The sequence below is a fragment of the Ruditapes philippinarum genome, unplaced genomic scaffold (assembly GCF_026571515.1).
Source record: "Ruditapes philippinarum isolate M1 unplaced genomic scaffold, ASM2657151v2 ctg1785_1_1_1_1, whole genome shotgun sequence".
Lineage (NCBI taxonomy): Eukaryota > Metazoa > Mollusca > Bivalvia > Venerida > Veneridae > Ruditapes > Ruditapes philippinarum.
In genome coordinates this window covers 405,250-420,037 of record NW_026854096.1, presented here as the reverse complement: position 1 = coordinate 420,037, position 14,788 = coordinate 405,250, and the positions used below count along the sequence as shown (strand labels likewise).

At 33.9% G+C, this 14,788-nt stretch overlaps 1 protein-coding gene across 1 annotated transcript; it reads right to left on the bottom strand.

The window, feature by feature from the left end:
* Nucleotides 1-9,043: 9,043 nt before the first annotated feature.
* Nucleotides 9,044-13,870, bottom strand: LOC132738913 (uncharacterized). The gene is made up of 3 exons (XM_060726526.1): nt 13,712-13,870; nt 9,373-10,770; nt 9,044-9,144 (listed from the first exon to the last, which is right to left on the bottom strand). The coding sequence occupies exons 1-2, from the start codon at nt 13,833-13,835 to the stop codon at nt 9,806-9,808; spliced, it is 1,089 nt and encodes a 362-aa protein (XP_060582509.1). The 5' UTR covers nt 13,836-13,870; the 3' UTR covers nt 9,044-9,144; nt 9,373-9,805.
* Between the last annotated feature and the right edge of the window lie 918 nt (nt 13,871-14,788).

Below are 14,788 nucleotides of genomic sequence, written 5' to 3'. Positions count from 1 at the left end.
TGGTAAGCATGATATAGAATTGGAGAAAGAAAAAACAGCCAAAATGGTATGAGCAACCACTTTAAAATATGGCATGTAGAAAAAAACTTGACACTCAAGGTCACAATCTCGTTTTTCTATTTCAATATATAGCCAGTTTTTTGCTTGACAATTCGAAGGAAAGAAACTGTTATTATCTAACCCAGACGATGGCATGGGTTACATACTTTGGTTAAGTTTTAATGTACAAGTTGTTACCTACAAAACTACTGAAGGAAGTTGAAATTTCACACACTTATTTGAGAGAATAGGAGGTAACTATCCAAGGCCTCTTTCTCTTATATTTTGACTGAGTTATGGCTTTTTTTATTTGATTTTATAAAAGTTTATCTGTAATTTATTTAACTGAAATGTTACAATTGGTAAAAGTCTGTTTTGTGAGCCAGTTAAAGGTTATTATGCTTCTTGGTTATAATAGTTTTGTTCTTGTTGTTGATAGGTTTTTGTTGTTGTTTTTTTTTAAAGAATTTTAATATTTTTTGCACAGGAATTTTTATCTAAGCTGAGTAGACCTTTATTAATACCTGACGACAAAATAACAAGATGGCATCCAAAGTTTCCACTTGATGAAGTCCCGGATATTTTAGAAAGTCCCTTACCTCAGCCCCCAGATGTACAGACTTATCAAACTGCCAAAGATGTCTTACAGAGTACAAGAAATCTTTCTCCAAAGGTATGATTACTTGAATATTCTTTAAGCATAGGTTTTAATTCTACATTTAGGACCTCCAGTTGCTTGTACATATGAAAAGGCATTTATTTACATGAATATTTGATAGCATTCAATTATAATACACATTGGATATTGCAGGTATTCTGTTTGCATTTCAAGCTGTTAGATAATAGAATATATAAAAAATATATATTTTAAATGCAACAAATTGAAAATACTCTGCAGTTCTTCTCAATTGGTCACACATGTATTGATTTTTAAGTTATCAGATCATAAATTGATTTGGTGTGGTTTTCTTTTGTCATTATTTGGTAATATTTTTGTTAAAGGTTGAGGCAGCACTAAGGGCTACCATGTTGTAACCGGATAAATCATCCATCCATGAACCAGTCTCGACCCCGAAGAAAGCCCCTGAACCCAAGCCATTATCTAATATGAAAGGTGTCCCGCTTTCTTTACTTGAAAAGATTCGAGCTAAGGAGTAGTCCTTGTATATCCGTAGCGATCCTTGACAATTTTTGAACATGCACAAAAATTTGCTACGGAAAAATCAACCGTAGCGTATCCCTACTAGTCCGTATTAAACCGTACTGATACGTACTGGTCCGTACGGAAACCGTACTAGTCCGTACTGATTCGTAGGCCTCAACCTGCTAGGGATTTCCACGGTTTGGTACGGAGAACTACGTATTTGTACGGTTACCCTACGTATAAGCTACGGTTTTAATACGGATTAATACGGCATTGTCACGGAAAGCTACGATCGTAATACGTTGTACTACGGAGAGGCAGGGATTAGCACGGTCTTACACGGTTTATTGCGTTGCAACACGAAACGGTACGGAATGGTACGGTCCACCACTGTTTAGTTACGGATAAACACGGATTTATATTACATATACTCGGTTCCTATAATATCAAGGGTTCTATGATATCAAGCTATATAAATTTTCTGTGACTGCTAGTAAAAGCAACACATGATGATGCTAATATTTGTAAAACTTGCACACTATATTCATTTTCATCTGCCAATAAATTTAATTTGATTAATAATGAATGTATTTGTGACAAGAAAACTATTTTATAAAACCTTCATATTTGACTACCATTTCCTTAATGGTTTTTACAAAGTCAATTAAAATATGTTATAAACACATATACTGACATAATTATAGTCTGTTCATATAGTTTTAATTTTATAGCAAGTTAACTGTTGGAAGTTTTTCACAACTTAACTTGAAAGTTTTGACCCATCTATCCTTCCATACTTGCTTTTTTGGGGATTACCTTGATACCGTAGTAACCTCCTCTGAAATTACCCAAAATGGCAGACATTGAAAATATTCTAAAAAATGTCATTTTTATTGGTTCTTTTGAAATAATTTTTTTGACAAACAGTTCTGGAAAAGGTTCAATTATAAGATGGAAGAAAATTCTCATTCATTTATGATATTTATATTTAAATATTTTCCGATAAACGTTAAGTATCGTGATATCATAGAACCCCGGGCTACATGGGATAAATTAATAGTATCATGTGCTTTTTATCATGTGCAAGGGTATAAATACTACCTTCTTGTTAAAATAGACATATTTGCGTGAACATTCAATAAATGATAATTGCCATTTACTGGCTGCAATTTTATATTGAAATAGCTCAGAATGCGGAGGCAGTGGTCGAGCTGCTTGATGACATACATAGAGGTAAAAATATATTTATATCGTACTACAATTCATAAGTAATAGAATAGCATTTAATGTTACATATTTTACAAACATTAATTTGGATCGTGAAATTGGAGTAAATATGTACATAAAACGAAGTGTCTCATAAGCCTCGGACGCTGGCCCTTGAGTGATAATAAGATTAATTAACAAGCTTTTTACATATTTTTAAAACATAAACATTCACGATAATTAATGTTATTGTAAAATGAACAGCAAATTTCAAAATCAAAAGAGAAGCAGTATTGATCAACATTTTTCTTTAATGATTACTAGCCCATATCTAATCAGGTAAGAGGAGATGGTGGACTAGAGATGGGCTATTACGAAGACCCCTTCATGTTTAGTATGAGGCTCTCATGGCCGAACCTGTTGAGGATCCGGCGTCCTTCACGAAATTCACTTTAATCGGACCTGATATGTCTCGGGGGTCGGACGCGATGAGGCCGAATTCTCTCCGCCAAAATCATTGAACACTGCAATTCGTTTTCTAAGTGTTCTTTTCTTGAAAATGAGCATGCAGGAGGTTTTGGACGGATATAATAGGTCCGTATAGGTTCGTGGCAATACGTTCTTCTCCGTTTCAATTCGTTCTTCTCCGTATCAGACCCGTACTAATTCGTACTAACCTGTGCTTATACCGTAGCAGACCGTAGTGTATCCGTAGTGCATTCGTCCTGATTCGTGTCGCTCCGTACCAAACCGTGTCGGTCTGTAACAATCCGTGTTTCTCTCGGGGCTTTTGGTGGTAAATCCGTCGAACTCCGTACTCAAACCACTGTGTGTCCGTACTGGAACCGTAGCGGCCTACGGAATTTCACATTTCCGTAGTAATCCGTGAACGATTAGACCGTAGCTCTTCCGTGGCATTATCCGTGAATATGTGACCGGGCTTTACAAGACAAGTATCGCACAAGGTTTGTAATGATTGATAACTATGTTTAAGGGTCATTTTGTCCAGTTTTCAAAGGACGAGGAAAAAATGTGCAGTCTGACCAGGACACGAACCTGAGACCTTCAGATTACTGTTCCTCGACTGTACCGACTGAGCTATCCAGCCACTTACACTTGTTTCCTGTAATAAGTAAACAGATTTTAACAGTGACATGTGCTGTTTATAGGTGTATTTACCAAAAATTTGTATGCCTTGATAATAGTGCAATCAGTGGGTATTTTAATGGGCCTTTATAGTGCTTTCTTTTGAATGCTGACTTGAAGATTAATTGCTTTTTATTTTCTTGTTCTTACAAATTCTTTTTATTCTGATTAGTATTCAAAAGCAGGTTATCCATTTTATGGAAAGTTCATGGTTTTACCCATACCCTGTTCATGCTACGAACAAAACGGAAGCTTGTATAGTCTGCCTTGCTTAAACAAGTTTCTCAAGCAAATTAAATGCTACATAGACACGGGGTGGGGGATCACGTGACTTTGTATAGTAATACCCACGAGAAAATTGCGACTGCTGAGCCCCGGTAAGTACCTTATTATGTTAAATTAAGGTGACAAACGTTTCTTAAATCAAAACAAAACCTAGCGTATCATATGCGCGGTAATTTTCTTCAAATGACAATACAAAGTGCATTATCCTACGTTTTGTGGTTTTTGAGAACATTGTTTGATTTGTGCAAAAATTTCACATTCAGCGATAGTAATTCGCACGAAGCGATATAATTTGGTACCAAAATAAATGAAAATAGACTTACTGTCTGCACTTCAGACACCAAATCAATCATTTTATTGACATCTGTTATCGTAGAAGTCCATATAAAATACATTTTCGAAGGTTTGTAGCCTACAAATGTTCTTTGCAAGTGTTTAGTAAGTAAAACGAACAATTTCTGGATAGTAAGTCGCACGAAAACAAAAAAGTAAGTTTCACGCACAGTTTCCAATAGCTGAAACTATTTTATAATTCTTTTGGTTACCAATTTGCAAGTGTGTTCCGTCTACGGTGACAGAGAAACAAATATCGAGAAAGTATTTTAATTATTTAATTCGAGAAAGATTAACATATGTTTTTAATGCACGTTTAAGAAATAGATGTGGTAATTTGAATGATGATATGTATAGAAATCACTTAACAAACTCCCCTGTTTGTGAGTTTTGCCATATCGAGGAGGATGCTGAACATTTCTTTTTTAATTGTAAACTTTTTGGTGTTCAAAGACTCCAACTTTTCACTTCCACTCGCCCTTTTCATCCATTAAATACAAGTACTCTCCTGTATGGAAAAGAAAATTTATCAGACGAGGAAAACTGTTTTTTTATTTCATGAGGTTCAAAAAATATATATATATAATACACATAGATTTAAATAATAACAAATAAGTACATGTAAAAATAACAATCGTTGTCCAAATTTTAATTCTTCTAATTCCCCTTATAAATTACATATTTTTACGGACATACAAACCATCACATACTGCAAGTGCAGGAAAATTACTATTATTTTTAATATTTAAAAAATTGATAAGCAAATGTTGTTTTTTTTCTTTTAAATTTAAAGTCGGATTCTATTTGCTACTTTGTTTTTGTATCCGTCTTAATATTTGTAATTGCTCATGTGTATAGAGTTTAAACATGTTTTCTTATAATGCTTAAGGGAAGGACAGTTACTAATGTTGCTAGAACTTGTTGTTCAACCATTTTGCCCTTTGTTAAAAATGTTGTTTTATGGAAATAATGTTCGAAAATTATATTCAAAGAGCAATAAAATACTACTTCTTATTATAAAACCCAGTGAATGATATAATGGCGAGAAAAAAAGGATGAGTGTCGAATTAACGTAGAGGTTCTACCGACGGATCAACCGAAGCATCCCCGCCGACAGAGTCCATGCTGCTTTAGTCTCAGATGAAAGAGTAAGATTTATCCACTACGCTACGGCTCACCCCGATATTTCACAACAATTTTTGCATATATATATTTACTATATATATTTACAAAAATCTATAAATAGAAATGATCGTATCGATTTCTTATTTATAGAGTTAGAATATCGATCAGATATAATGTTATGTTTATTTATCACACACCCGTGCCGATTTTGCGACTCCGTAAATATGGTATTGCACGGCCGTGCATATATTTTGACGTTACGTCATTAGCGTTTACAAACGCTAATGTAAAGCGCGCTAAATGTTAGCGTTATACTATAGGCGTGTCAATGAAAAATGGCTTTTTTTTCACTTTAAACGGTCTTTATTTTGAGTATGTGATAAATAGAATATTAAATTCGTGTAAGTTCCATACTGAATTTATTGCACCGTTATTATATACGAACTAAAAGTTGTGCAATATCGGGAGGTGGATAATCTTGATCTGACTTCAACTGAGACTTAAGCAGCTTGATCTCTGCCGTCGGAAAAGCTTCGGTTGGACCGTCGGTAGAACCACTGTGCTAATTCGACACTCATCCTTTCATCTCTTTTGCATGTGGGATTCGATATTCACACTTTTCTTACGCACGTGATAGTGCCTCATACAAGTGTAAGAAAGTTATAGATACAAGAAAGTTATAGATACCCTGAAGCGAAAAAAATTGATCAAATAGAAAACTTGTTTATGCCGGGAAAAAATCATTGACAAGTATTTTTTTATTAGATATTACATTTTTTGCTCTGTATATAAAGGATAAGTATAGAGTCAACATTATGGTTCTGATTCTGCACTCCTACTTTATTGTTCGTAACAGGTTAGATCTGTTTAAACAAACGAAAAACCGTAATGAGGTATTTCTATTGCGTTCAGATAGGATTATCCGTCCATTTGGAACCTGCCCATTCCGACCCGCAAACATACGTCAGATATTTTTTTTTCTTGCATATGCTACCATTTCCATCACATTTTTAATTTTTTACCTTAATAAAACAATTTACCATGGACACCAGTAACTATTTTCTTACAACAGTGGATGAAATTACAACTTCATTCATAACGGCGAAAAATATGTCATCCTTAGCATTTGTATTGTAAGGATCTGACATTCTAGCATGAAATGTACTTACAACAAAACTTATAATGAAATCCAAGTGGCATGGTGAAATCCTATAGCTTCATATTTTGTTGACTTCTACAAGAAAAAGATTCACTTACCTGATTGATCTGAAGGAACACTGTATTGACACTTATTGACTTTGCAATTTAAGCTGATAGAAATGTTAAACTAACCTTATTTTATAACAGAAAACTGATTTTCTCTTTACATTTTCTGTGTAGCAGACGTCCAATGACAGACATCTTTGAAATCTGTCACTTCATATTTTATATTGAAGATTTCTTATTGTTAATATCAATTTCAGTCAAATTCAATCCAAGAACGTAATTTATGTAAAATTTATGATTGATTAAGGTCAGAAATCCTTAAGTATTCACTACATGTTTTTGTATATTAATGATTTTCGTATGTAGATTTTATATGAGATTTCAATATGGCCGCCATTGAAATCCAAGATTTCAGATTCAGAAATCCGGCCGCCTGTCCATTGGAGGATTTCCGGATTTCTATTGTTTCATTGGTAGATTTCAAACATCGAACCTTATAAAAGTCGGAATCCAACCAATGTTGTCACTTCGGTCTTGACCTCCAAGTAATGTAAATAAAGTTTTAAAACCGCCAAAGTTCAAATACAGTAAACATCTTACAAACGACATTGTTATCCAAACTTGTAAGTTGGTATGTATTTATATCCAGTATTATCAACTCACTAGACACTGTTGTTGCCGAAATACTTGTTATAAACTTAGAAAACTGTATAAGAATTGTTGACATACGTTTACAGTATAGTACGCGACTCATCCAGGTGCAATTTCCGACAACAACAACAACAAAACTGGAGACAAATTGTAAAAGAAATAATTTTAATTAAATTCACTTAGCAGTTTTTTTACATTTTAATGTAAAAATCATGGACAGCCTATCAACGTTAAGACGCTTTATTTTTCAGTTATAATCAAAATGATTCTTTCGGCATTAAATGGGTTCATAGTTAGGCATAAAGAGACGCTTGAAGTTTAATTCTATAAAACTGTAACAGTTCTATGCATCATCCATTGAAACCGAAACAACAACTCACAATTAAAATTAAAACATGTAAAGTTTCCAACCGCTATGACATTGAAATTGTTATTTAAATCTCTATTAAACGCCCTTCTCTTGGAGTTAGTCTTAATCCTGCATTTTAAAATACAAACGTAATGTCAAAACAATGAAAACAATGCTGATTTCCCTTACAAACCTAGGAAGAAAAGGTTTTGAAAAATGACTGCTTCATAACTATAAGGGCATTCCATATTGATAATCTAAAACTTACCTAAAATGAGAGTATACATGTATATATCTAATGCTTGATAGAGACATAATGCTACTTGATAAGTCACGGTGGGTTGTATGGACCCCACTGTATGGAATGAGGCTATTCTCTTGCTTAACATTTGAGTTGAGACCTACTTGATATGCCTATCACCGCGAGTTTTGTTGACCCCATTGCATACATCAGGGCATATTTGAGTTCAGACCTACTAGATAGGCCTTTTACCGTTGTGTGGTTCCAACTGTATGCCTTGCGGCTATCGCCGTGATCTATATTTTATTACTAGATAGGCCTTTTACAGTGGAGTGTGTTGGCCCCACTGTATGACTTGAGGTTATGAATGTGGTTTATAGTTGAGTTCTGAGCTTCTATATAGGCCTATCCATTTGATACTAAAAGGAAAGACACAAAAATACACATTCGAAAATACACATACATGGACATACCAAACGGGTTTGGATATATCTCTTTATGATACATTTTATCAAAGATTTTCTTTTTAAATTTGGAACGCACACTATCGCAATGAATCATTAGGGATATGAACCATCTTTTCTTGCCTATCTGACTTGCGTTTCCGTTAGTTTTACCCATGCCGTAAATTCCACATGGCATGGGGGTACCAGATAAGTCGCAAGCTAGACAATGCCTCGTTACCCCCCAATGGGCGGATCCTCTCGTCACGGATATTTCGATCCGAACTACAACATATGGCAGATATGAGCTGCGTCACGACAAAACCAACATAATGGGATTGCGACCAGCATGGATCCTGACCAGCCTGCGCATCCACGCAGTCTGATCAGGATCCATGATGTTCGCTATCAGTTTCTCTACTTGTAATAGGGTTTGTAAGCGAACAGCATGGATCCTGATCAGACTGCGCGGATGCGCAGGCTTGTCTGGATCCATGCTGATCGCAAACCAATTATGTTGGTTTTGTCGTGACGCGGCTTATATTATTCTATTGATGAAATTTGTTGTGATTGTATATTTATAAATAAATGTAGAACATAAACACATTAACCTTGACTTAAGAGTAAAATATAATAAGAACTTAACCTGTCTGCCAGTTTGACAAGTGGAAATCACACTGACGATCTATATCTAAGAAGGAAAACAAAATAATTTTTTCTCGTTGAGGTATTTTGGCTGATTTCTGCCATCTTGATTTAATATGATCAATTTATCAGAGATTTTATTTGACAGTTCTAAATATCGATATAGAATCAAGGTTATCTAAGAAATTAAATAGGTTTACACGCTTTCAAAATAACAAAGTTGAAACATGTTTTTCTAATCTTTACTATATTATTTAAAGAATGTTGAAAATGAAAAGAATTTATATCCAAAGTCTTTCTTCTGGTCAGGGTGCTCGGCTGATGCTGGTATCTGAAAATAAATAAATAGACGAAATGAAGCGAAACGAAACGGAATGAATGAAATGAATGAATGAATGAATAAATGAATGAATGAACTTAGCTCTTGATAACAATAAAATTAGTATTCGTGACTATTTGTTCTTTGTGCTTGCGTATCAAATCATTTGCTGGAAAATCGTTCAAATGCATTTTAAGTTATACTTATAAAACATCAATCATTAGTGTGGAAAATACTTACGTTGTGTAAGTCGAAGTGTAGATCACTCTTTATGTAGATGTCCATGATACCAAACAGGTTATCATTATCGTCAACAATATCGTTGTATGTAATATATGTATCATCAATGTCATTCCTGGCTGCTGTTATGTCCACTTCATCTTGATCATCTTGGGGAACTATTGCTTCGATGTCTACAATATCGTCATCTGATTCTGCTATATCAACGATTTCATCATCTGCTTCTATAACTAAGACATCATCTAGTGTGTGACTCTCTAACATTTCATCAACTGCACCTATATCTATACTCATTGAATCATCTGACCCTATATCTAGAAAGTTACCAAACGTATCCGAGACTACATATGATGTATCGCTGTCGTTATCGGCTGCTCTATCTACAATTGTATCAGATAAAATTGGATCACTTTGGTCTTTAAATAGAACGTCTTCAAACACATTGCTGTCTGCAACTGTGTAATCTTTCGCTATATCTACAACAGCACTCGTCGGATCGCTTTCGGATACATCTTTGTTGTTCGCCTTTTCTTCTCTTCTCTGTAGTTACTGATACATATTCATCAAACATTTCAGAGCCTCGTTTTGATATTACAAAAACTTCATCCAGATATACATGCATATCTTCTTCAAGTGGAAAACTTGATCCTCTTTCAGTTGATGGCCAAATGTTAGTTGGTTTATAGATACCTGCCTCTTTATCAATTGCAATCTGTAACATTTCCTCCTGATAAGCTTTATCAATGGTTTCAAATGAAGTTGTCTTCTCTGCTTTAAAACGTGTTTCATTAAGCTTATACAAATGAATCTTCATATTTGTCCCAGCAATGGTTTGATCATCAAAACCTGGTGTAGTACTTTCAGCAATTTCTTTTTCATGCCTTGGTTCTCGACGTTCGTCACTTTTGATGTCAGATGTGAAAACTGTCCCTATCGTAGATTGAATACTTTTATCAGTGGCACTAATGTCACTTTCGATATTTAAAGATTTGTTTTCTTTCAGAGGTTTAGTGTCTGACATTGTATTTTTAGCATTTTTGGTTTCCATTGGTGACTTAACCAAAAGATGGTCGACTAGCTTAGCCAGCTGTCTATCAATGTCTTCCATACTTGGAATGTCTCTTGTAAACTTTTCACCACTTTCATCTACAATCTTCTCAATATCTTCACTTCTACTTGCTGTTAGGTTTTTACCTTTGTTTTTCCTTTGATTACGGGCGTCTGTGAACTTTCGGGTGGCATATTTCACTGAAGTTTTCAACTCTTTGTCATTCTTCACACCAAACTTCTCTATAAATATACCACATCCGTTTCCTATACCAATATGTAATACAGCTTTGTCGAACGTCGCACTCATTGGAATGATGACGTCATCATTGTTTGGACTTATGAGGATATCTGTAAGAAAAAAAGAAAAATAAAGTAAAGTACATTGGCGTTATCAAAATTTTGGAAACTTTTTTTTATTTAACACTGCCATTGACGACGGATTAAATATTTTTCCAGAGATGTACCTATTAAAGTTTATACCATATTGATACCTATTAAGTCCTCTGTATTTTATTTAGCGCGATATTTGAAACGATTAAGTTATCAAGATAAACAATGGTTCAAAATGTATATACCAAGAAATTTGCATACATATTTGCATAAATTTACTGCATACATTAACACCGGATTATATGCTAATAAAGCCAGGAATTACCCAGGGTGAACGAGGACTGTAAAAGAGCATCAATGTATAACAGGTTTCTAGACATACCAAGGAGTAAACGCGGACTGTATAATATGGCCATTGTTTTATATATACCTAGAAATGAACGAGAACAAATTTTCCAAATATACACACGAATGGATCATTCATCTTATTTTCTTTTGAATACAACAGTCTGATCAGGTAAGTTGAATATAACTACACTGTTTATAACTACAGAAAAATAAGGTATGTTAAAAAGCTTAATATCATTGTAGAAGTTATACCCTACTAGAAACCCATCTCCTTATGACAAGTAATTTGATCCAAGGTTATATAGTGAGGGAACAGACAAAACTCTAACTAAGTTTACGATTGCCATAATTCCTTTCAATTTTATTATAAACTTCGCAAGAACGATAAATAAATTCATGGGGCCCATTGAATATCCATCGAAATTTACCTGTAACAGTACTTTTTTAAACATATACAGTGAACAGCAAGTTTACATTTGCCATAATTCCTTTCCATTTTATAATAAACTTCACAAGAACGATAAAGAAATTCATGGGGCCCAAGGAAACATCTTTGAATATCCATCGGCGAAATTTACCTGTAACAGTACTTTTTGCGACGGACGCGCCCTCAGGCGCGTTCAGAGCTAAGTCATCTACACATGGGATTTCGTTGGCTACAATCGCGCAATGTGTCCTAAACCAATTAACAGCCCAAGAAATAGTACATGAATTTGATCCTTCAAAACTCCCATACTTTGTCTGGATATCTTAATGTCTTCCATATTTAGCCTTTTCAATTTCAAATTAAGTTATCCAATTTAAAATATGAACGTATATTATTGATAAAAACGTTGTAGTCCCGTAGTATTATTGCGCAATATGCAAATTACTGCTGAAACGATTTACCGCTGTCGAAAAAGTAGGACAGCAAATTATACTACAATAAAGGTGTAACCTCTGAGTTCCAAGACATTATTAGTAGGAAATAAATATTTCTACATTATACAAAACATTATTATTAACAAATCAAAAGTTTTTCGTGACTCTAGGATTACTCGCGCATTAATAAAAGAAGAACTATTTTCGTGACTCATACCGCGGGTTAAGCTGAATATTCAGCAGTTATTAATATATTAGATACAGTACAATGGTTAGTATAAATATCTATTTTTGAAAATGCATGTAAGAAGAGAGTTTTACAACACTTTACCGCCATGTAGTCTTTCATGGTAAGGAAGTTATAATATCAGTTCTACTTCCGATTCTTGTGGTTTGTTTACATATTTTACTAGGTCATGATATGAGTTAACCTTCGCTATTCTAAAAATAGATTCTGCTTCACCTGTTCTGATTTTTGGACAGGCGATTAGGAAGTACACATTAAACATGTAATTAATAAACCAGCGGATTACATGCAATACTTTTAGAAATTCTATACAATTGTAAGAAGCAAACAAGTTGAAAATGGAATTTAGTGTGAAGTTGAAAAGGACAACTAAACACTGTAGTGCTTAAGTGACATTTGAATTAAAATAAAAACGATGTGCTCTGGCCTCTATCTTTACCTTGTAAATAAAAAAAAATCTAAGAAATACACTATTAATTGCTGATGATTTTAACCAATTTTTTTTTTAATGAGACATATCCAAGAGAAATAAAAATACAAATGACTTATATTTTATTGTATGTATGCCCACTATGATATAACACGAAGCAATTCTAAATAGCATTCTCAAATGTATAATGTATTATGTTTGAAGTTTATTTGCCTGGATTTATTCTAGAAATATTTCGTTGATAGTTTTTTTTTCTATTTACATATCATTTCTTAGAATAAATCGATAAGGACACTGATTTACAAGTTTGACCAGAGTTTTTAGGCATAAATTTCATTCTGTATTTAAGTCCTTGAAAGTAGAAAATCTGAATTATATCATTTTGGGACACAAAATATATTGCTTTACAAATCTCGAACTTGTATGGAACAAATTTTCTCTGTTATATATTTTGTGTTTTGTTTTTGTTTTGTTTTTTTTGTTTTTTTTTCTAAAAGAAGCCTTAATGTCTCTCCGGTTGCATGTCCGTCGCATTCAGTGCTGCAGCACTTTGATTTTAAATATGTAGTCAATTCAGCTTAACAAAAAAAAAGCGTAATGTCATTTAAAGGTTTCACTGTATGGAGATTAGTCCGCTTTTTCATCGATAAGTCCAGCGTAACATGCCTGAGGATTGATCCGATTTACACGGCAATCAAATTACTATTAACTAAGCATAGTGCTAGTTCTTAAGTATCCCGAAAATCCTATCTATTTTTAAAAAAAAAAACTACATTATTCAAACAATTGTAAAATCATTTTAAAGTTATTAAAGCTAAATACCTATTGTCTGTAGTGTACAAAATTAAATGCTTAAATACTTGTATAAAAAAGTACAATTTAAATACCACATACATGAAATCGTTACTTAACATTAAAACCCCTTCTTAAGATCCTGCTACTAAACAGGCGTTAAAGTCCATAAAAGATTTATCATCAAATATAGAAATGCAACGCAAAAATAAACTAACCGAGAGATTTCTTTTTACAATAATAATTTTGAACGATAATTCAGATAATAATTGAAAACCTACCTTTGAATGTGCTTTTAGCTACACGTCGGTTATCATTTTGCGGACTTTCTTCCATTTTGCAGGTAATTTGTCTGTTAATAACTTTTATCAGCAGATATTCGTCAGCACTGTAAATGTGCGACATTTCAATAGCGGTTACTACGTTCTGTTTATTACGTCACAATCAATGTATGCGCCGTCCAATCATATTTGTAGCGACATGTGACGTCATGACGTCTTTCCGTAACATACGTTAATGTGTCAATCGGCGAATCAGTAATCGTCATGTTTTAACTCGTACAATGACTCATATAATTAATCATAATACTTTCACACTTGTAATGTATTGGTCGCAGTTTGGGAAAAGATGACTTTATTTTGGTAAATTTAATTAGTCAAATATTTGTAAAGAAGCATGAGAAAAGGAACATATTTTTTCTATTTCTACTTTCTATACATTAAAACAATATCGGATTACCCTTACAAGAACGACAGCACAAATCTTTTCTCCTTCCCATATAATATAAACAACAAATATATAAACAAATGAGCCGCGTCATGACAAAACCAACATAATGGGTTTGCGACCAGCAAGGATCCAGACCAGTCTGCGCATCCGCGCAGTCTGATCAGGATCCATGCTGTTCGCTATCAGTTTCTCTACTTGTTAATAGGGTTTGTAAGCGAACAGCATGGATCCTGATCAGACTGCGCGGATGCGCAGGCTGGTCTGGATCCATGCTGGTCGCAAACCCACTATGTTGGTTTTGTCGTGACGCGGCTCAAATATTAATCGCCATTTGAAAATAAATTTTACTTGGATGACTGATATATTAACAGAACCGGACGGATATAAAAACAAACATATTTATTTACATGGGCGATTCCAAATAAATGGGGAAGAACCATTATTTGATATAATATATTTTCAATATACGGAGGTTTGGCATAGGCCATTATACCACAGACATGTTTTGTTGTTGTTGTTGTTGATATTTTTCTCAAAAGCTTTATAATTTAGGTGTACTTAAATAATATCGTAAAAAAGTTACTAAATGGCCAAATACCTGAACCATCTTTTTCATCTGTTGCTTTTTG